This window comes from Salvelinus namaycush, chromosome 19, assembly GCF_016432855.1.
Source record: "Salvelinus namaycush isolate Seneca chromosome 19, SaNama_1.0, whole genome shotgun sequence".
Taxonomy (NCBI): domain Eukaryota; kingdom Metazoa; phylum Chordata; class Actinopteri; order Salmoniformes; family Salmonidae; genus Salvelinus; species Salvelinus namaycush.
In genome coordinates this window covers 36,870,248-36,893,441 of record NC_052325.1, presented here as the reverse complement: position 1 = coordinate 36,893,441, position 23,194 = coordinate 36,870,248, and the positions used below count along the sequence as shown (strand labels likewise).

General features: G+C 43.9%; 1 protein-coding gene across 2 annotated transcripts in view; it reads left to right on the top strand.

The window, feature by feature from the left end:
* stxbp5l (syntaxin binding protein 5-like) overlaps nucleotides 1–23,194 on the top strand; it is a 239,368-nt gene that overhangs the window by 152,689 nt on the left and 63,485 nt on the right. For both annotated transcript variants that reach the window (XM_039014921.1, XM_039014920.1), the window contains exons 6-8: nucleotides 7,413–7,476; nucleotides 16,484–16,567; nucleotides 18,679–18,802. In XM_039014921.1, coding sequence (XP_038870849.1) covers nucleotides 7,413–7,476; nucleotides 16,484–16,567; nucleotides 18,679–18,802 — 272 coding nt within the window. The remainder of the gene's footprint in view (nucleotides 1–7,412; nucleotides 7,477–16,483; nucleotides 16,568–18,678; nucleotides 18,803–23,194) is intronic.

Below are 23,194 nucleotides of genomic sequence, written 5' to 3'. Positions count from 1 at the left end.
TCATTTTTCCCCTCCTGACTCAGACCACTCCCAAGACAGTCCTAGCAAAATTCTTGCTTGAGAAATTACTCTTTGCTAAGAAGCCATGTTTCTTTTTGACAATTTTAATTGAAAACAATCACAGTAAGCTACTTAACATTAATTGTTACAGAGAAATGTATCAGGGATCAAGGTAAGACCCAGCTGCAGACTGTTGAATTAACACGGTTTATTTTAGCAACAGGTGTAGGCAACGACAAGTCAAGGCAGGCAGGGGTCGAGAATCCAGAGTATAGGGGCAAAGATACAGGACTGCAGGCAGGCTCAGGACAGGCACAGTAGTCGGGCAGGCGGGCTCAGAGACAGGACAGGCGAGGGTCAAAACCAGGGGTGCAAGAAAAAGAGAGACTGGGGAAAGCAGAAGCTGAAAAACGGTGGTTGACTTGACAAACAAGACGAACTGGCAACGGACAAACAGAGAACACAGCTATAAATAAACATGGGATAATGGGGAAGATGGGCGACACCTGGAGGGGGGTGGAGACAATCACAAGGACAGGTGAAACAGATCAGGGTGTGACAGAAATGATTTAATATTAAGATTAAAACGACTGCATTGGACCTTTTAAATTGAGGTGGAGGATAAGTTATTATACAGATTTTCAGCTCAACACACACACGCGCTAAGACACACATAACTTATTTAAAGTGGAGCTTTTCTGAGTAGGACTCTTTTCCTAAAAGAGTGTAAGCCCGTACCAAAACACTCATTACATGATGTGTGTATCTCCCCGCCCTCCTGAGTATTGACTGAGCAGTGAGGCACTTGTGATCCAAAATGAATTTGCTTTTCCATTATCAGAAGTGGGAGACACGGCAAGTACACTGCATTAATCTCGATAGAGCTGCAATGCTGGCAGGAAGAGGATGTATCGGACACATAAACATCACACTAGCATGCTGGCTGATTCCCCCAATGGGTTGCAAAGACAATAGACCCAATTCATTCTGGCTCCTTGGAAGCAATCAATCACTCACAACTATTATCCTCTCTCTCTCTCTCTCTCTCTCTCTCTCTCTCTCTCTCTCTCTCTCTCTCTCTCTCTCTCTCTCTCTCTCTCTTTTCCAATAAGGGCTAATTTAAAGTAAGTGCCTGCTGTCCTTTATTCACAGCTCCCAGGATGGGGCCAGAACCCCCTACTACCCATAATGCTCTAGTCTGGGTCTTTTCCTACGAGGCTTTAGATGTAGTGTCTGTGTAATAAAACCAGGGAAAGAAAAGCACAGCCTCAAATCAAAGAAGAAAGCGGGAAGCCTGATGGGAACATAGCTTCATTAGGAAGACACAGGGGCTCCTACCTCACTCCTCATTCTATTTCACAAGACAAAATTGTCCAACGTGTTGTATGAAAAAGGAACACAAAAAGAAAAAGACTTGGTAAAGACGCTTTGGCGTGAGGAAAAGATAAAAAGACGGATCAGCTATTCAAATATGAGTCATATTGATGTCAGATTGTTATTTCAGAACGTTTACTGTTCTGTAGATAGCTCCTTGTGCGAGCATTCAGTCTCTGATTTCCTATACCTTTGAATGACTGCAGTAATGGCTTGTGTGTTCCCTTAATGAGCCCATTATTTTCTAATTAGGCCTGAGTTTATCAGTCTAATGCAATCTCACTGGTTAACGCCTGCCGGTTTTGGCAGCAGCCTAAATTGAGACAGAAATCCCTGAGGGGCGGAACCCAGGCACCAGTCTGATAACAAGAGACACATGCTACGTTTCCTCCCTCCTCTCCCCCTCTTCTTCCCACCTCCTCCTCCTTCTTCCTCCACGTCCTCTTGCATGTCAGGCTTTTCACTAGTCAATCTAGTGAGGCACAAGAGGAGTAAAGCCTGACACCTAACAGGAAATGAGTGGAGAAGAACACATGGTTACCGCAGCAAATAAAAAAAACGTTTTGGTATCTTGTCTGTTGAAGTCGCTGTGCAGAGATACACATAACAAATACTTGCACACAACAGAAGTGTGTGTGTGTGTGTGTGTGTGTGTGTGTGTGAGTGAGTGAGTGAGTGAGTGAGTGAGTGAGTGAGTGAGTGAGTGAGTGAGTGAGTGAGTGAGTGAGTGAGTGAGTGAGTGAGTGAGTGAGTGAGTGAGTGAGTGAGTGAGTGAGTGAGTGAGTGAGTGAGTGAGTAAGAGAGAGAGAGAGAGAGCGAGTGGGTCAATGACAGCTTTAGCAGAGGGAGTGTGAATAGCCATGATTCTACTCAACTTGGCTGGCTGGCTGGCTGGCTGGCTGGCTGGCTGGCTGGCTGGCTGGCTGGCTGGCTGGCTGGCTGGCTGGCTGGCTGGCTGGCTGGCTGGGGGACCAGAGGCTGTTGGGAAATTAGCTTGTCACCACCAACCAGGCTTTTCTCCAGAGAGAGAGATAAAGAGGAGAGAGTCCTTGGGAGAATCTTAATTGCATACACCTCGCGTCATCTCTCCTAACCTCCTTCTCAAAACCCATTGGATCAGAAATACAGAGGTCGTTCCCTTCTGACCTTCTCCTCCAATGGGTTTTGAGACGGAAGCAAGGAGAGAGGAGCCAAGGAGTATGCAATTGAGATTCTCCCCTTCCGCGTCGACAGATCGAGGACTGTCGTTACTGCAGGGCCAGCAAATATTGACACAGGAGTGCCTAGTCCCAAAGCCCTGAGCCTCGTTCACCCAGCTCTGTTTCCTCCACTTTTGATGTTGATGTTAAGGCAACTTACCATCTATCCTCATCAGTTATAATACTATAGGCCATCCGGTGAATAGAGATAATGTGGAGTAAAGCACTTCCCAAATTTCTCTCAGCTTAGTTGCTGTCAAAATATCTCATACAGATTTGTAAGTGGTATGAATACTTGGTAGAACTGCAGAATAGATTCCAGCTACCCTCAATGTACACATAGTCCTGTATTGGTGTGTATTCAGTAAGAAATAGTTATTCTACTGAAAATATTATATAAATACAAAATGTCCATTATGCATGACTGAAGCACAGGAACAACATATACAGCACCAGTCAAACGTTTGGACACACCTACTCATTCAAGGGTGTTTCTTTATTTTTACTATTTTCTACATTGTAGAGTAATAGTGAAGACATCTACACTATGAAATAACACATGGAATCATGCTTCTACACCTGCATTGCTTGCTGTTTGGGGTTTTAGGCTGGGTTTCTGTACAGCACTTCGAGATATTAGCTGCTGTACGAAGGGCTATATAAAATAAACTTGATTTGATTTGATGTACTAACCAAAAAAGTGTTAATCAAATCAAAATATATTTTAGATTTTGCATTCTTCAAAGTAGCCACCCTTTGCCTTGATGACAGCTTTGCACACTCTTGGCATTCTCTCAACCAGCTTCACCTGGAATACTTTTCCAACGGTCTTGAAGGAGTTCCCACATATGCTGAGCACTTGTTGGCTGCTTTTCCTTCACTCTGCAGTCCAACTCATCTCAAACCATCTCAATTGGGTTGAGGTCAGGTGATTATGGAGGCCAGGTCATCTGATGCAAAACTCCATCACTCTCCTTCTTGGTCAAATAGCCCTTACACAGCCTGGAGGTGTGTTGGGTCATTGTCTTGTTGAAAAACAGATGATAGTCCCACTAAGCACAAACCAGATGCGATGGCACATCCCTGCAGAATGCTATGGTAGCCATGCTGGATAAGTGAGCCTTGAATTCTAAATAAATCAATGACAGTGTCACCAGCAAAGCACCCCCACACCATCACACCTCCTCCTCCATGCTTCACAGTGGGAACCACACATGCAGAGATCATCCGTTCACTTACTATGTGTCTCACAAAGACATGGCAGTTGGAACCAACAATCTCAAATTTGGACTCATCAGACCAAAGGACAGATTTCCACCGGTCTAATGTCAATTGCTCGTGTTTCTTGGCCCAAGTAAGTCTCTTCTTATTATTGGTGTCCTTTAGTAGTGGTTTCTTTGCAGAAATTCGACCACGAAGGCCTGATTCACACAGTCTCCTCTGAACAGTTGATGTTGAGATGTGTCTATTACTTTAAGCATTTATTTGGGCTGCAATTTCTGAGGCGCAGTTAACTCTAATGAACTTATCCTCTGCAGCAGAAGTAACTCTGGGTCTTCCTTTCCTGGGGAGTTCCTCATGAGAGACAGTTTCGTCATATCGCTTGATGGTTTTTGCAACTGCACTTGAGAAACTTTCAAAGTTCTTGATTTTTTCCATATTGACTGACCTTCGTGTCTTAAAGTAATGATTTGTCGTTTCTCTTTGCTTATTTGAGCTGTTCTTGCCATAATATGGACTTGGTCTTTTACCAAATACGGCTATCTTCTGTATACCACCCCTACCTTGTCACAACTGAACTGATTGGCTCAAACACATTAAGAAGGAAATAAATTATACAAATTAACTTTTAACAAGGCACACCTGTTAATTGAAATGCAATCCAGGTGATTACCTTGTGAAGCTGGTTGAGAGAATGCCAAGAGTGTGCAAAGCTGTCTTCAAGGCAAAGGGTGGCTACTTTGAAGAATCTTAAATATAAAATTGATTTTGATTTTTTTAACACTTTTTTTTGGCTACTACATGATTCCATTCATTATTGTTATTTCATGGTTTTGATGTCTTTTCTATTATTATAAAATGTTGAAAATAGTACAAATGAAAGAAAACCCTTGAATGAGTAGGTGTGTCCAAACATTTGTCTGGTACTGTACCTTGTGCAGGTTTTTCTTTCTGTACTTTCTGCACTGCGTCATCATGCCCTATCCACTTCAGGTGTGTCACATCGGCCTTTTAATTTTGTCATCCCAGAACATGCCCACCCCCACTCACACACATACCACAAAGAGAGGGAAAATGACTAATGCAACCTACAGCATTTTATAATTGTCTCCTTTGTCTGGTGTCTTTCAGGAGCAATACATTTATAATCCTGCTCTAAAGAAATGATTCACACCCTCAGCAGGCTGAGGAACAGAAAATACCCTAATCCTTTGTGAGCTCTGAAGAAATAATGATTTTCATTATCTTTTCCTTTTCAGTGCCAGACAAAGCGTGCTCATCTGAAAAACAAGCATTAAAAAAAACGGTCATTTCACCTGAGCTCTCATGGTTGGATATTCTCTGGGGGAATCTCAATCGCATACTCCTCGCGTCCTCTCTTCTATCTCCTCGCCTCCTTCTCAAAGTCCATTGAATGAGAAACCCAAAAGTCCCCCCCATCTGACCTTCTCCTCCAAAGGGTTTTGAGAAGGAGGCGAGGAGAGAGGATTATGTAATTGAGATTCTCCCATTGTGTATGTGCACTCTGTGACAAGAGAATTCTGGGTATTGGTTGAATAATCAATGTCTCAGCGTAGACGGTCGAGGCCCTTTTCAGACGGGGTGGAATCTTCTCGACAGGATGTAGATATTTCCCCTGCTGGTAGCTCCTCGTCATCCCTTCCTGTCGTTACCATGCCGACCAAGAAAAGCCAACCTAAACCTACCGGCCCTGTGCAGCTCTTACAGCTCCAAAGGCTTGCAGCTTGTGTGTGTGTGTGTGTGTGTGTGTGTGTGTGTGTGTGTGTGTGTGTGTGTGTGTGTGTGTGTGTGTGTGTGTGTGTGTGTGTGTGTGTGTGTGTGTGTGTGTGTGTGTGTGTGTGTGTGTGTGTGTGTGTGTGTGTGTGTGTGTGTGCAGAGTGATGAGTCGGCGAAAAGGAGGACACTCGAACAGACAGATTGGTGTGGTGACCTCTCCCTCAGGGGAGCCACGTTTTACCATGAGATCCAAACCCAACACAGACAAATCTAAGGGTGTTAAACTGTTGGAAATGAGCTCCAGAGAGAGAACCTGGGTGTTTTCCTTTGAGACTCAGTCTGGTGTTCTCCCACAGAACCACTTTCAAGGACCATAATGAACGAATTCAGGTTCAGAAAACTTGAATTTCCTCAATGAGGCAATTCATTTTGCAGCAACACAATACCTATACGGTGAAATCAAACAAACAACAACCGATAGCAAAGTGTATTTAAAAGGGAAGAAGGCTGAGGAAGTGCAATTTCATGAAAATGTAAAAGGGGTACAGAGATGTGAAGCCTAAAAGAATCAGCAGAAATAACACATACAATGTCTTTGTGATGAATTGAGAACATGTGTTTTTGTAATGGCTTATAATAGATGAGCTCACCAGCCGACAACAACAAACCCACTGGGTTCGAGCGTTGCCATGGCTCCCTGGGACCTGCCAGAGCACAAGGTGTCTGTGTGTTTCCCGACAGCGGTGGTAATTTGTGGCCAGTCTCCTCTGATTGGGTTTGCCTGCCTCTCTTTGTCTGAAGTCGGCAGCTGTAAGGCTGTGATTCTGCCTAGGCTAGCGTAGCGTGGTGATAGCCAGGGTCAGGCCAGTCCAGGTCTCTCTCTGTCTGGCTGTTGTGTGAAGTGTTTACATTGCACTGTTTTAATGAAATGTTGCTGCTCCAGACGCTGAACCCTGAGTAGCCAATGAAGCAACTCTACCCAGTTCAAACCCTGTAAAGCTGTAAGGACTCCGAGTCCCTTCTTTCTCTCAAGTCAATTCAACACAACCTTTACTTTGCAATATCAACATGGTGAAAGCGCGTTTCAATCTCACTTTCCTTCACCTAAACCGTGATTTATGAACCAATAATTTGTCAGACAAAAGAATACAACCATGAACCTAATGTGATTTATCGTCTTTATTCTATTCTATTCTATTCAAAGAGACACTGGCCAGGTTGCAGGCGATATGCTGTCAAGCGATTTCCAGGCCTTCATTGTAAATATGAATTTGTTCTTAACCGATCTGCCTGGTAAAATAAAATATCTTAAACCATGCCAGAGATGTCATTGCCTCAGAGTCATTCTACTCAGGAATGACTACCATCCAGGGCACTGTTGTTGCCAAGAAACAAAAGATCAGGGTTCAGGAGGACATAAACATTTTAACTGGAGTATGCTGGCACAGTCAACTGCCACTGTGCATTGTATAAGTAAGTAAGTAAGTAGCCTTGCACTGGCCTTGGCTTGTGCGAGCCGGAACGGCTCATAAGAGTAGGAGCCTATCTCCTGTTTCTGTAGTGTGAGGCAGATTCATGTACGAGTACACCCCCTGGACAGGACTATAGTCTATCGCAGGGCTTGTGCATTGTATGGTGATGTCTAATAGTGAACGTCTGGTTGATTCTGGTGCTGGGTGCTGAAGGCCACTGGTCACTATGACATTCTGCTGGTGCTCTGTGGTCTGGAGCGTCTATCTATTTGGTACAGCAGATGCAGGAAATAGATTCAGGTTAACTGGATGGCAGCCAGTCACACACTCCCTTGACTATCATTCTGAAACATCTGCACTCATGCTCATAACCTGATAAACATTTTCTCTCTCCTCCTCTTGTTCACAGAGCAACTAAAGCACATCCAGGGCCCGTGGTCCATCTGAGTGACAGCCCGAAGGATGAAGGCAAGGTGAGTAGGCGGAACAATAATACATCAAAAACTGCTTGCCTCCTCTTTCTCTCCTCTAGCAGGAACTCTGGTACACAGGCTGCCACATGTTGTTAGACTTGTTCTTTTAAATACAGGACTATGACCCAAAATGGCTCCCGAACAAGTTGCTAACGCTCTCAGCATCACAGCTAGCCTTTGGGTCATTGCGTGCCCTCTGGTACTGGCTGTCCTCCTTGTCATCATCTTTCAGTGGGGGCGGCCTGTGTGTGTGTGTGTGTGTGTGTGTGTGTGTGTGTGTGTGTGTGTGTGTGTGTGTGTGTGTGTGTGTGTGTGTGTGTGTGTGTGTGTGTGTGTGTGTGTGTGTGTGTGTGTGTGTGTGTGTGTGTGTGTGTGTCAGCAACGCTGGGTCATGAAGCGGTCGCGCCTGCTAAGATGATGGTCGGGGTTGTCGGGGCGGGTTGCCGGCAGCGCGGAGGCATTAGGGGGAATCGATTTGCCATGCAAGACCTGCTGGCACTCGATGTGCGTGGGCTGTTGGTGTGAAAAAAGTCTAAGATGCTGTCAGGAAAATAACAACACTTTAGCAAGAGAGAGAGAGAGAGAGATGGAGAGAGAGAGAAAAACGAGGGAAAATACAGAGAGAGAGAGCCAAATCACACGAACAACAACATTGGAGACTTTATGGAACAAAAAGCCTTCACTATCTCATCCTGGAATATCCGAGGCCTGAGGTCATCTGCATTTGGCCTAAAGAGTAGGAACCTGGACATCACCAAAGAAATCAGAAATAGAGACATTGTCATCCTGCAAGAAACATGGCATAGAGGAGACGGACCCACTGGTTGCCCTCTAGGTTACAGAGAGCTGGTAGTCCCATCCACCAAACTACCAGGTGTGAAACAGGGAAGGGACTCAGGGGGTATGGCCCTCAGGCCCTACACCCAAACAAGGGCACTGCGTTCATCCACCTCTGGCCTGCTCGCCTCCCTACCTCTGAGGAAGTACAGTTCCCGCTCAGCCCAGTCAAAACTGTTCGCTGCTCTGGCACCCCAATGGTGGAACAAACTCCCTTACGACGCCAGGTCAGCGGAGTCAATCACCACCTTCCGGAGACACCTGAAACCCCACCTCTTTAAGGAATACCTAGGATAGGATAAAGTAATCCTTCTAACCCCCCCCTCCCCCTTAAAAGAGTTAGATGCACTATTGTAAAGTGGTTGTTCCACTGGATATCATAAGGTGAATGCACCAATTTGTAAGTCGCTCTGGATAAGAGCGTCTGCTAAATGACTTAAATGTAAATGTAAATGTATGCTAATTTGGTATAGAGCAGACCTAACTCACTCTATTAAATTAATCAAAACAGGAACATTTTACATTTGGCTAGAAATTCAAAAGGAAATTATCTTAACAGAGAAAAATGTCCCCCTGAGTGCTACCTATATCCCCCCACTAAAATCCCCAGACTTTAATGAAGACAGCTTCTCCATCCTGGAGGGGAATATCAATCATTTCCAGGCCCAGGGACATGTACTAGTCTGTGGTGACCTAAATGCCAGAACCGGACAGGAACATGACACCCTCAGCACACAGGGGGACAAACACCTGCCTGGAGTGAATGACAGCATTCCCATTCCCATATGCCCCCCTAGGCACAACTACGGCAACATAACCAACAAAAACAGGTAACAACTCCTGCGGCTCTGTCGCACGCTGGGTATGTACATAGTCAATGGTAGTTTTCAAGGGGTCCTATGGTAGGCACACCTATAGCTCATCTCTTGACAGTAGTACTGTAGACTACTTTATTTTAATCACAATCTACTTGAACAGAGCAATACTCAGTCATGAGGCATCAAAGCCAAAGGAACTGAATAATATTAAGAAATGCTATAGGTGGAAGGAATGTAGTGTGGAAACCTAACAAAAAACGATGAACTATTAAACAACAACAAATTCTATCCCTTTTAGACAACTTCCTGGACAAAACGTTCCACTGTAATAGTGAAGGTGTAAACTTGGTTGTAGAAAACCTAAACAGTATATTTGACTTCTCAGCTTCCCTATCAAATCTAAAAATGTCAAGCAGAAAACCGAAGAAAATTAACAACAATGATAAATGGTTTGATGAAGAATGCAAAAACCTAAGAAAGAAATTGAGAAACCTATCCAAGCAAAAACATAGAGACCCAGAAAACCTGAGTCTACGCCTTCACTATGATGAATCACTAAAACAATATAGAAATACACTATGGAAAAATAAGGAACAGCACGTCAGAAATCAGCTCAATGTAACTGAAGAATCCATACACTCTAACCACTTCTGGAAAAATTGGAAAACACTAAACAAACAACAACACAAAGAGTTATCTATCCAAAATGGAGATCTATGGGTTAACCACTTCTCCAATCTTTTTGGCCCTATAACAAAGAACAAACAGCAAAAACACATACATGATCAAATACAAATCTTAGAATCAACTATTTAAAGACTACCAGAACCCACTGGATTCTCCAATTACATTGAATGAACTACAAGACAAAATACAAACCCTCCAACCCCAAAAGACCTGTGGTGTTGATGGTATCCTCAATGAAATGATAAAATATACAGACAACAAATTCCAATTGGCTATAATTAAACTCTTTAACATCATCCTTAGCTCTGGCATCTTCCCCAATATTTGGAACCAAGGCCTGATCACCCCAATCCACAAACGTGGAGACAAATTTGACCCCAACAACTACCGTGGGATATGCGTCAACAGCAACCTTGGGACAATCCTCTGCATTATCATTAACAGCAGACCCGTTCTGGAAATACAATTTAAAATAGACTTTTTACCAAATTACCGTACGACAGACCACGTGTTCACCCTGCACACCCTAATTGACAAACAAACAAACCAAAACAAAGGCAAAGTCTTCTCATGCTTTGTTTGTTTTCAAAAAAGCCTTTGACTCAATTTGGCATGAGGGTCTGCTATACAAATTGATGTAAAGTAGTGTTGGGGGGAAAACGTACAACATTATAAAATCCATGTACACAAACAAAAAGTGTGCGGTTAAAATTGGCAAAAAACACACATTTCTTTCCACAGGACCATGGGGTGAGACAGGAATACAGCTTAAGCCCCACCCTCTTTAACATATATATCAACGTTGGCGAGGGCACTAGAACAGTCTGCAGCACCCGGCCTCACCCAACTAGAATCTGAAGTCAAATGTCTACTGTTTGCTGATGATCTAGTGCTTCTGTCACAAACTAAGGAGGGCCTACAGCAGCACCTAGATCTTCTGCACAGATTCTGTCAGACCTGGGCCCTGACAGTAAATCTCAGTAAGACAAACATAATGGTGTTTGAAAAAAGGTCCAGTTGCCAGGACCACAAATACAAATTCCATCTAGACACCATTGCCCTAGAGCACACAAAAAACTATACAGACCTCGGCCCAAACATCAGCGCCACAGATAACTTCCACAAATCCTGTGAACGAGCTGAGAGACAAGGCAAGAAGGGCCTTTTATGCCATCAAAAGGAACAGAAAATTTTGACATACAAATTAGGATCTGGCAAAAAATACTTGAATCAGTTATAGAACCCATTGCCCTTTAATGGTTGTGAGTACTGGATTTCGCTCACCAACCAAGAATTCACAAAATGGGACAAACACCAAATTGAGACTGCATACAGAACTCTGAAAAAAATATCCTCAGTGTACAACGTAAAACACCAAATAATGCATGCAGAGCAGAATTAGGCCGATACTAGCTAATTATCAAAATCCAGAAAAGAGATGTTAAATTCTACAACCACCTAAAACAAAGCGATTCCCAAACCTTCCATAACAAAGCCATCAAATACAGAGAGATGAACCTGGAGAAGAGTCCCCTAAGCAAGCTGGTCCTGGGGCTCTGTTCACAAACACAAACAGACCCCACAGAGCCCTAGGACAGCAACACAATTAGACCTAACCAAATCATGATAATTTTTTTTAAATTACTTGACACATTGGAAAGAATTAACAAAAAAACTGAGCAAACTAGAATTCTATTTTGCTCTAAACTAAGAGTACACAGTGGCATAATACCTGACCACTGTGACTGACCGAAACTTAAGGAAAACTTTGACTATGTACAGACTCAGTGAGCATAGCCTTTCTATTGAGAAAGCCAGGTCTGCCTACGGCGGCCTATCAGTAGAAGACAGACTGCCCACAAAATGAAACTGAGCTGCACTTCCTAACCTCCTGCCAAATGTATGACCATATTAGAGACATATATTTTCCTCGTATTACACAGATCCACAAATAATTTGAAAACAAACCCAATTTTGATAAACTCCCATATCTACTGGGTGAAATACCACAGTGTGCCATCACAGCAGCAAGATCTGTGACCTGATGCCACAAGAAAAGGGCAACCAGTGAAGAACAAACACCATTGTAAATACAACCCATATTTATGTTGATTTATTTTCCCTTTTGTACTTTAACTATTTGCACATCGTTACAACATAATATTACATTTGAAATGTCTTTATTCTTTTGGAACTTCTGTGAGTGTAATGTTTACTTTTTATTATTATTGTTTATTTCACAGAAAAAGACAGACAGAGAGAGAAAAAGACAGAGAGAGAGAGAGAGAAAGACAGAGTGTGAAGGAAAAAGACACAGAGTGAAGGAAAAAGACAGAGAGTGTGAAGGAAAAAGACAGAGAGTGTGAAGGAAAAAGACAGAGAGAGAGAGAGAGAGACAGAGTGTGAAGGAAAAAGACACAGAGTGAAGGAAAAAGACACAGAGTGAAGGAAAAAGACAGAGAGAGAGAGAGAGAAAGACAGTGTGAAGGAAAAAGACAGAGAGAGAGAGAAAAAAGACAGTGTGAAGGAAAAAGACAGAGTGTGAAGGAAAAAGACAGAGAGAGAGAGAAAAAGACAGAGAGAGAGAGAAAAAAGACAGAGTGTGAAGGAAAAAGACAGAGAGTGAAGGAAAAAGACAGAGAGAGAGAGAGAGAGAGAGAGAGAAAGACAGTGTGAAGGAAAAAGACAGAGAGAGAGAGAAAAAAGACAGTGTAAAGGAAAAAGACAGAGTGTGAAGGAAAAAGACAGAGAGAGACAGAAAAAGACAGAGAGAGAGAGAAAAAAGACAGTGTGAAGGAAAAAGACAGAGTGTGAAGGAAAAAGACAGAGAGAGAGACCTTCTGTTTGTGAAGATGACTCATATGGGATATGAAGTATATTTCTTGCTTGGATTTATAGCCTAGAGCATATCAGACTCTTTCTGCCTCCCAAAGCACTTATAAATGTGTGCATTCTGCCACCGAGAGGTTTGACGTTTAATGTGTTTGTTTCTCTGAATGTGTGGGTGTGTATGTCAGAGCCAGTTAATGTCATGGAGGTAGGTAAAGGGAGTAAGACAAGGTAAAGGCAATACGGTGGGTATGATAGAGGCAGTGGTAGTGATAGTATACAGTTAAGCTCAGAGGTTTACATACACCTTAGCCAAATACATTTAAACTTCGTTTTTCACAATTCCTGACATTTAATCCTAGTAAGAATTCCCTGTCTTAGGTCAGTTAGGATCACCACTTTATTTTAAGAATGTGAAATGTCAGAATAATAGTAGAGAGAATGATTTATTTCAGCTTTTATTTCTTTCATCACATTCCCCGTGGGTCAGAAGTTTACATACACTCAATTAGTACTTGGTAGCATTGCCTTTAAATTGTTTATCTTGGGTCAAACGTTTCGGGTAGCCTTCCACAAGCTTCCCACAATAAGTTGGGTAAATTTTGGCCCATTCCTCCTGACAGAGCTGGTGTAACTGAGTCAGGTTTGTAGGCCTCCTTGCTCGCACATGCTTTTTCAGTTCTGCCCACAAATTTTCTATAGGATTGAGGTCAGGGCTTTGTGATGGCCACTCCAATACCTTGACTTTGTTGTCCTTAAGCCATTTTGCCACAACTTTGGAAGTATTCTTGGGGTCATTGTCCATTTGGAAGACCCATTTGCGACCAAGCTTTAACTTCCTGACCGGTGTCTTGAGATGTTGCTTCAATATATCCACATAATTTTCCTGCGTCATGATGCCATCTATTTTGTGAAGTGCACCAGTCCCTCCTGCAACAAAGCACCCGCACAACATGATGCTGCCACCCCCGTACTTCACGGTTGGAATTGTGCTCTTCAGCTTGCAAGCCTCCCACTTTTTCCTCCAAACATAATGATGGTCATTATGGCTAAAGAGTTCTATTTTTGTTTCATCAGACCAGAGGACATTTCTCCAAAAAGTACGATCTTTGTCCCCATATGCAGTTGAAAACCGTAGTCTGGCTTTTTTATGGCGGTTTTGGAGCAGTGGCTTCTTCCTTGCTGAGCGGCCTTTCAGGCTATGTCGATATAGGATTTGTTTTACTGTGGATATAGATACTTTTGTACCTGTTTCCTCCAGCATCTTCACAAGGTCCTTTGCTGTTGTTCTGAGATTGATTAGCACTTTTCGCACCAAAGTACATTAATTTCTAAGAGACAGAACATGTCTCTATCCTGAGCGGTATGACGGCTGTGTGGGCTGCCATGATGTTTATACTTGCGTACTGTTGTTTGTACAGATGAACGTGGTACCTTCAGGCGGATGAACCAGACTTGTGGAGGTCTACAATGTTTTTTCTGAGGTCTTGGCTGATTTCTTTTGATTTTCCCATGATGTCACGCAAAGAGGCACTGAGTTTGAAGGAAGGCCTTGAAATACATCCACAGGTACACCTCCAATTGACTCAAATTGTGTCAATCAGCCTATCAGAAGCTTCTAAAGCCATGACATCATTTTCTGGAATTTTGCAAGCTGTTTAAAGGCACAGTCAGCTTAGTGTATGTACATTTCTGACCCACTGGAATTGTGATACAGTGAATTATAAGTGAAATAATCTGTCTGTGAACAATTGTTGGAATAATTACCGACTTGCCAAAACTATAGTTTGTTAATTAACAAGAAATTTGTGGAGTGAAAAACACGTTTTAATGACTCCAACATAAGTGTATGTAAACTTCCGACTTCAACTGTATGTTGCCTACCTACAGTATGTACACTGGTGTCCCCTGTGAGGAGGAGGTAACCTTTTTCAGCAGTATCACACTACTTTCTGGAGTAAATCAAGGTGATGTATGTGCTGAGATAGAAAGACGGGCCGTTTTGGTTAAATTGGTAGTAACGCAGGTTTATGTGGTAGGAATTTAGGCAGGTATGCATGTGAACGTGGGTATATGTTTGTGTGTGTGTGTGTGTGTGTGTGTGTGCGTGCGTGCGTGTGTGGCCCATGTGGGACTGAGAGTGGCAGAGTGAAGACAGGCTGTTTTCCACCCCACCTGCTCTCCATTCCACAGTGTGTGATCTGTGCTTTCAGTGTCTCCTCTCCTCCCTACAGGGACCTGTCTTCTCCTCCCCTCCCCAGAGGATCCCCTTCTTTAAATACTCCTTTCTTCCAGGCTGCGCCACCTCTTCTGCTCTGTCTGTCTCACTGTGTGACACTGCCATTACCCTCCGCACCTCTTAAGGTGTACTTAGTGGAGTGTGTGTGTGTGTCTTTGTGTATCCTACTTTTTACTCAGGTTGTGTGTATTCCTCATTCCGTGCTAGGGTCTGTGTTGTCTATCTCTCTCTCATCCTGGGGGTGTGTATAGTTTCATCTCTGCCTTCAAGTGTAGACTCCTCTCTCTGTGGGTGTGTAAGTAGACTTCTGTATTTTCTCTGCAGGGTTAATACATACTATTTACAACGTATTGTTTGGTAAAAATGAACACAGTAAGCAAAGAATATCAGCATACTAGATTCATCCTTCTGAGAATGCGTCATCTCAGGCGCAATTGCGTTGATTCCCGCCATTCCTTCATTTCGGTATAGCGTGTTCCCTCAGCTAATTATCAGCTGTTGTCAGACAGACGTGGGTCTGGAAAGATGATTCTCTTCCTCAATAGTATGCAGTGAATTCCCCTGTATAAAAAGGCAAAATGAATATGACATCTTGGTTAAAACTTACTATGAAATTTTATTTTTTCACATACCCAAAATACCTAATATTTTGAACGCTAGTACGGGTATTTGGACACGACCAGCGTCTTTGCATATTCCTGCGAACCTCGTGTATGTGCTGTTTCTCATTAATCAAAAACTGCAGAGCCAGTGGATTTTAGATTTTTTGCTGACAAAGGCCACTCTTTTTCTCTCTCTATATATGCCACATATCCCATCCTCTCCTAAACCCTTCAGACGTCTCCCAGTCCTCCTCCCCAAAAAGTAAATCCTCTATAAATCACACACAGGGATAAGTGCTAGCCAGAGAGAGACAGGCAGAGGGAGCAGATTGGTTGTGTGCTGAGTGGAACACTCATGGTGAAGATCATCCCTCCCAATCCTTCTAATCACATCTCCCACAGGGAGAGAACCACGGTCACTGGAGCTACAAGTCAGGGGCCACTACGTCTGGAAAGGGGGAGAGAGAGGAAGAGTTTCTGTTTACTGAGACGAGCTCAAGTCTATAAGACTCGTATTTCAATGTTCAATGATTTCATTCTGTATTTCCTCCTCTGTCGCTCTACTGTCTGGCCCTCTCTCGAATTCTCTCCCTCTTCTTTATCCTTCTCCCTCCACCTGTCTTCCCTCCCTCTACCTGTCTTCCCTCCCTCTACCTATCTTCCCTCCTCTACCTGTCTTCCCTCCCTCTACCTATCTTCCCTCCCTCTACCTGTCTTCCCTCCCTCTACCTGTCTTCCCCCCTCTACCTGTCTTCCCCCTCTACCTCTCTTCCCCCTTTCCCTCTCTTCCCCCTCCCTCTACCTGTCTTTCCCCCTCTACCTGTCTCCCCTCCCTCTACCTGTCTTACCCGCTCTACCTGTCTCCCCCCTCTACCTGTCTCCCCTCCCTCTACCTGTCTTACCCGCTCTACCTGTCTCCCCCCTCTACCTGTCTCCCCACCCTCTATTTGTCTTCCCCCTCTCTACCTGTCGTCCCCCCTCTACCTCCTCCACAGTTGCTGATAGGGTTTGAGAGTGGAACAGTAGTCCAGTGGGACCTCCGAGCCAAGAAGGTTGACTTCAGAATCTACTACGATGAGGTGAGTACTCTCTTTCATTCTCTCTCTATCTCTCCCTCCCACTAGCAGACAGTTGAACAAGTGATTTCACCCACATGAACTGTCTGATGTAAGGTTTACAAAGACCGTGTGGGAGCTTCTTTTACATGGATGCTTTCTTAGGGTTCATTAAGAGTCCCTTAAAAGTATGTTTACGTAAGGTCACACAATCAGGGACGATGTAAGGGCCCTATCTGATTAAATATTGACAGTGTACATGATTTGTAACCTATATACCCCTAACTCCCCCCTTCAGGGATCATTTAAACCTATACATTCCTCCCCTTATTTCCAAAGAGGTGTCATTAGAACAGATCTGTCAGTCTTAATTACCCAGTGTGATGCATGATGGATACCCGTCTCTGGTGCCTCTACGTTGCTAGGCCTCACCATCAAAGAGGATTTAGAACATGACAAGGGAGAGGCATCGCCATGGCAGCCTAGACAAAAGCTGGGAGCGCGTAGGACAAAAGGAGCTCTCACTCTGCCATGATTCATTAAGGAAGGCTCTTTGTGTGACGCTCCGATGCGAGCCGGGAGAAGAGAGGAACGGGAGGATAAATAGCAGCGCTCCAGATATCACACAGCGCTCCGTTCGGAGCCGATGCTCATCACAGAAGAGGCCGATGCATTGGACCACGCTTTAGATTTTACAACACTCCCTCTTTTTTATATATGTACCGTATACATATCACTCACTCTCCGGGAATAAAAAGCAAACCCCATTTCAAAGGCTGGTAGATGAGCTCTCTGCTGAAACCTATAGTTTTTCATTAGTGCAATTTGATTAACTGGCTCATGAATCCTCCCAAGTCATTTCTGGCTTCTTTAATATCACAGGCAAGCAACGTCAAAGACTTTCACTAACACACCTGAACTCGTCCTACAGAACCATACAAATAGTATCATATCTGTAAATAAATAAATGCACGCGTGTGCGTTCGTTTGTTTGTGTGTGTGCAGTCTAGGGGAGAAAAATAAGAGTCACTGTCGGTTCTGAGCTTAACTAATTGCTTGGCAACATTGATTTCTCCTGTGTCATTCATCGAATGTTACATGTAAGACTGTATTTTCTACACCTGTCAATTTCCTTTCTCTCTCCTCCCCTTGTTTTCCGAAGCTCTCCGGTTCTGTGCGTAGTTAGTGGTATTGATCCTTCTCACTGTTCTAATCAGTCCAGCTCTAGTCGTGTCCTCTCTCATTTAACACCAGATTAGTTGAGGGACAGCACTCATTTGTTTTAGCTGCTAGGTTAACTGTGGTTGAAGGACTGCATTCTATCTTCACGTTGGTGTTGTCACTCCCCCAAAAAGTTATATATTACTTATTATTATTTTACTGATTACTCCCTAGGAAAAGTAATTCATTACACTACTTGTTATATTACTTTTGCGCTACAACCCAAAATGTTGCGTGTCCTCACTCAATGTCGACTGTCATCGGCATTTTGTCTATCTGTCTGAAAGAGGTGGATTCTACCGTGGATAAGGGCAGCATTTCTTCTACTACATACCCAGCTATAAGCTTGTCCAGCAGTTTCTGGGTTGCAGCCTGTCCTCCTGAACGATTAAAATCAAGCCTTGGTTGTTTGGATGAGGTAGGCCTACAGTCATTTTCAGCAGCAGTGGTCAGGTCTTGGGGGTCTTTCGCAACGAGTTTTGTGTTTGCGTGTTGCCTTTGCAGATGCTTCAAGAGATTGGAAGTTGTGTTTATAGCAGTGGAGAGTTGTTTCTTGCCTGGGCACAGTTTACATTTGACAGTTATATTCTTACCATTTTGTCCTACCAAGTCAAACTAATAAGAGTACTTCCAGCAGTAGTGCATGCATACGTTAACAGGAACTTGGTGAGAGGACGAAAACATTTAGAATCTGGGGCAGGGGGATTTTTTATATTGTGCAAAGAGTGAGGGAATAATCATCACCGATATTTATTTGGATCAATAACTGTAATAGAAAGGGAATGATAATAAAAGTAACAACCTATTTCTTTGATCAGTAACTGTAATAATATCTGTCTCTCTCTCTCTGTTTCTCTCTCTTTTCACATTACCCTCCCTCCCTCCTTCCCTATACCCTTTACATCTCTCTCCAGGCTATCCATTCTGTTAGCTGGCATCATGAGGGGAAGCAGTTCATGTGCAGCCACTCAGATGGCAGCCTGACTATGTGGAACCTGAGAAACACAGCCAGGCCCATTCAGATCACCTACCCTCACGGTGAGACGCACACACACACACACACACAGACACACACACACACACACACACACACACACACACACACACACACACACACACACACACACACACACACACACAGACACACACACAGACACAGACACAGACACACACACAGACACACGCACAGACACACGCACACGCACACGCACACGCACACGCACACGCACACGCACACGCACGCGCACACACAGACACAGACACAGACACAGACACACACACAGACACACACACACACACACACACACACACACAGACACAGACACAGACACAGACACAGACACACGCACAGACACACGCACACGCACACGCACACGCACGCGCTCACACACACACACACACACAAACACACACACACACACACACACACACACACACACACACACACACACACACACACACACACACACACACACACGCGCACAAACACACACACACATAACCTCTGACCTATGATCTAAGACCCTACAGCCCTGACCCCAACGTAGTGACACAGTACATGCGGTAGTCATTGAGGGGACGTTTGAGATGTAGATGAATTTGCAGATCTAGACACTTGCGAAAACACATGGCATCAATTGATAGTGCTTTAAATGATAAACCTTTGCTGCCGATAACATCAAGACATGTTACAGTGACTTGGTGAGTCCATAGATTTTCCAAGGTCCTGAGCTTACACTCTGCCACCCAGCAGATGAATAAGTGCCTCATCAGGTCAGATGTTTGCTGAATACTCTTTGAGGAGCTCTGATTGCAATGAGCAAACTCCACGTTTCTGCCACGGCCTTGGCTCTCTGACGCTGTGTCGGAGTGGTCTGTGTGTAGGCGGCATACTTTGACCCTGTGACTTTCCTCATGAAAGACTCCACCAGACACTCAGGAAGGACACATAGTGTCTGACTGTCTGTCACACTGGGGATGAGTAATAGGGACGGAACAGAGGACCAAAGATCTGTTTATCAGGACCATAGCTGTGTGAGACTGAGCGTCTTCATGACTGTGGGTGGTTTGTGTATGATCATGATGCCCGTCGTGGCCGTGGGTGGTTGTCTCTGATGACCGCCGTGCCTGTGGGTGGCCCAGACCCGACTAACACATTCACAGTCACTCTGTGGGCTGTGGGATAACTGTCTCTCTCTGTTCTCGCGGACTCACTGAAACAGACAGGAAGGATTTTGCCAAGCAGCCCTGTGGGAAGGGCACCATTGGCTGAAATATACTGTACATCATTATCCTGCCTTGTGAATTTAGTATAGGCCTGGTATTGGATCAGTCAGACATCACTTTGAGCTGAGTATAGATCTGGTATTGGATCAGTCGGACATCACTTTGAGCTGAGTATAGGCCTAGTGTTGGATCAGTCGGACATCACTTTGAGCTGATTATAGGCCTGGTATTGGATCAGTCGGACATTAATCAATCAATCAATCAAATGTATTTATAAAGCCCTTTTTACATCAGCCGATGTCACAAAGTGCTATACAGAAACCCAGCCTAAAACCCCAAACTGCAAGCAATGCAGATGTAGAAGCATTGTGGCTAGGACAAACTCCCTAGATAGGCAGGAACCTAGAAAGTAACCTAGAGAGGAACCAAGCTCTGAGGGGTGGCCAGTCCTCTTCTGGCTGTGCCGGGTGGAGATTATAACAATACATGGCCAAGATGTTCAAACGTTCATAAATGACCAGCACGGTCAAATAATAATAATCACAGTGGTTGTAGAGGGTGCAACAGGTCAGCACCTCAGGAGTAAATGTCAGTTGGCTTTTCATAGGTGATCATTCGAGTTAGAGACAGCAGGTGCGGTAGAGAGAGAGAGAGAGAGAGAGAGAGAGAGAGAGAGAGAGAGAGAGAGAGAGAGAGAGAGAGAGTCGAAACAGCAGGTCTGGGACAAGGTAGCACGTCCGGTGAACAGGTCAGGGTTCCATAGCTGCAGGCAGAACAGTTGAAACTGTAGCAGCAGCAGGTGGACTGGGGTGGACTGGGGACAGCAGGTGGACTGGGGACAGCAAGGAGTCATCAAGACAGGTAGTCCTGAGGCATGGTCCTAGGGCTCAGGTCCTCCAAGAGAAGAGAAAGAGAGAGAGAATAAGAGGAAGCATACTTAAATTCAAACAGGACACTGGATAAGACAGGAGAAATACTTCAGATATAACAGACTGATCCTAGCCCCCGACACATAACCTATTGCAGCATAAATACTGGAGGCTGAGACAGGTCAGTGACTCAACCCACTCAAGTGACGCACCCCTCCTAGGGACGACATGGAAGAGCACCAGTAAGCCAGTGACTCAGTAATAGGGTCAGAGGCAGAGAATCCCAGTGGAGAAAGGGGAGCCGGCCAGGCAGAGACAGCAAGGGCGGTTCTCCGCCCCAGTGCCTTTCAGTTCACCTTCACACCCCTGGGCCAGACTACACTCAATCACAGGACCTACTGAAGAGATGAGTCTTCAAAAAATACTTAAAGGTTGAGGCCTAGTCTGTGTCTCTAACATGGATAGGTAGACCATTCCATAAAAATTGAGCTCTATAGGAGAAAGCCCTGCCTCCAGCTGTTTGCTTAGAAATTCTAGGGACAATAAGGAGGCCTGTGTCTTGTGACCATAGCTTACGTGTCGGTATGTACGCCAGGACCAAATCGGAAAGATAGGTAGGAGCAAGCCCATGTAATGCTTTGTAGGTTAGCAGTAATAACCTTGAAATCAGCCCTAGCCTTAACAGGAAGCCAGTGTAGAGAGGCTAGCACTGGAGTAATATGATACATTTTTTTAGTTCTAGTCAAGATTCTAGCAGCCGAAGTTTAACTGAAGTTTATTTAGTGCTTTATCTGGGTAGCCGGAAAGTAGAGCATTGCAGTAGTCTAATCTAGAAGTGACAAAAGCATGGATACATTTTTCTGCATCATTTTTGGACAGAAAGTTTCTGATTTGTGCAATGTTGCGTAGATGGAAAAAAGCTGTCCTTGAAACAGTCTTGATATGTTCGTCAAAAGAGAGATCAGGGTCCAGAGTAACGCCGAGGTCCTTCACAGTTTTATTTGAGACAACTGTACAACCATCAAGATTAGTTGTCAGATCCAACAGAATATATATTTGTTTATTGGGACCTAGAACTAGCATCTCTGTTTTGTCCGAGTATAAAAGTTAAAAAAATTCCGCCATCCGCCTTATGTCTGAAACACAGGCTTCCAGGGAGGACAATTTTGGGGCTTCACCATGTTTCATCAAAATGTAAAGCTGTGTATCATCCGCATAGCAGTGAAAGTTAACATTATGCTTCCGAATGACATCACCAAGAGTTAAAATATATAGTGAAAACAATAGTGGTCCTAAAACGGAACCTTGAGGAACACCAACATTTACAGTTGATTTGTCAGAGGACAAACCATCCACAGAGACAAACTGATATCTTTCCGACAGATAAGATCTAAACCTGGCCAGAACTTCGTGTCCGTGTAGACCAATTTGGGTTCGGTGATCGATGGTATCAAAAGCAGCACTCAAGTCTAGGAGCACGAGGACAGATGCAAAGCCTTGGTCTGATGCCATTAAAAAGCAATTTACCACCTTCACGAGTGCAGTCTCAGTGCTATGATCGGGTCTAAAACCAGACTGAAGCGTTTCGTATACATTGTTTGTCTTCAGGAAAGCAGTGAGTTGCTGCGCAACAGCTTTTTCAAACATTATTGAGAGGAAGAAGAGATTATAGGCCGATAGTTTTTTATATTTTCTGGGTCAAGGTTTGGGGTCTTCAAGGAGGCTTTATTACTGACACATCAATTTTAGTTGAGTATAGGCCTGGTATTGGATCAGTCGGACATCACTTTGAGCTGAGTGTAGGCCTATATTCCTTGTTTCTTCCCTGACTCAGTTTTTTGAACGCAGAGAGACAGTCCTCTGGGTATTTATTTAAGTCTGATTCGTGACGGCCAAAAGTAATTTACCTTCGAACGGGAACAGGGAATACTGCCTTTATATAAAGTTCAGAAGAGATAAACAATGTAAAAAACGTACATGCAGCTCACCCGCCAGCCACCACATTATTTAACATGATCTATTCGACAGCACGCCACTCCCAGGCTTGTTAATCACAGTCATTTGCATGAGAGGATAGGACTTAGAGAGAAACAGATTCGTCAATGGTGAAAAAGCCCAAAACTGTTGTTGAAAAGAATGTGCACACTCAATAAGAGGGTTTGTTGTCTTCTGCTGTCTTAGCAGTACATTACACTTTAATCAATTTAAAATTGCAGTTTGATTTGAAGAGAGATGGTGGTGAAGAAGCTTGGACAACAAAGTAATAACTATCTAATGATATGAGGATAAAAACAACATAACTGGCTTATTTTGTTGACGTACCCAACATGGTTTC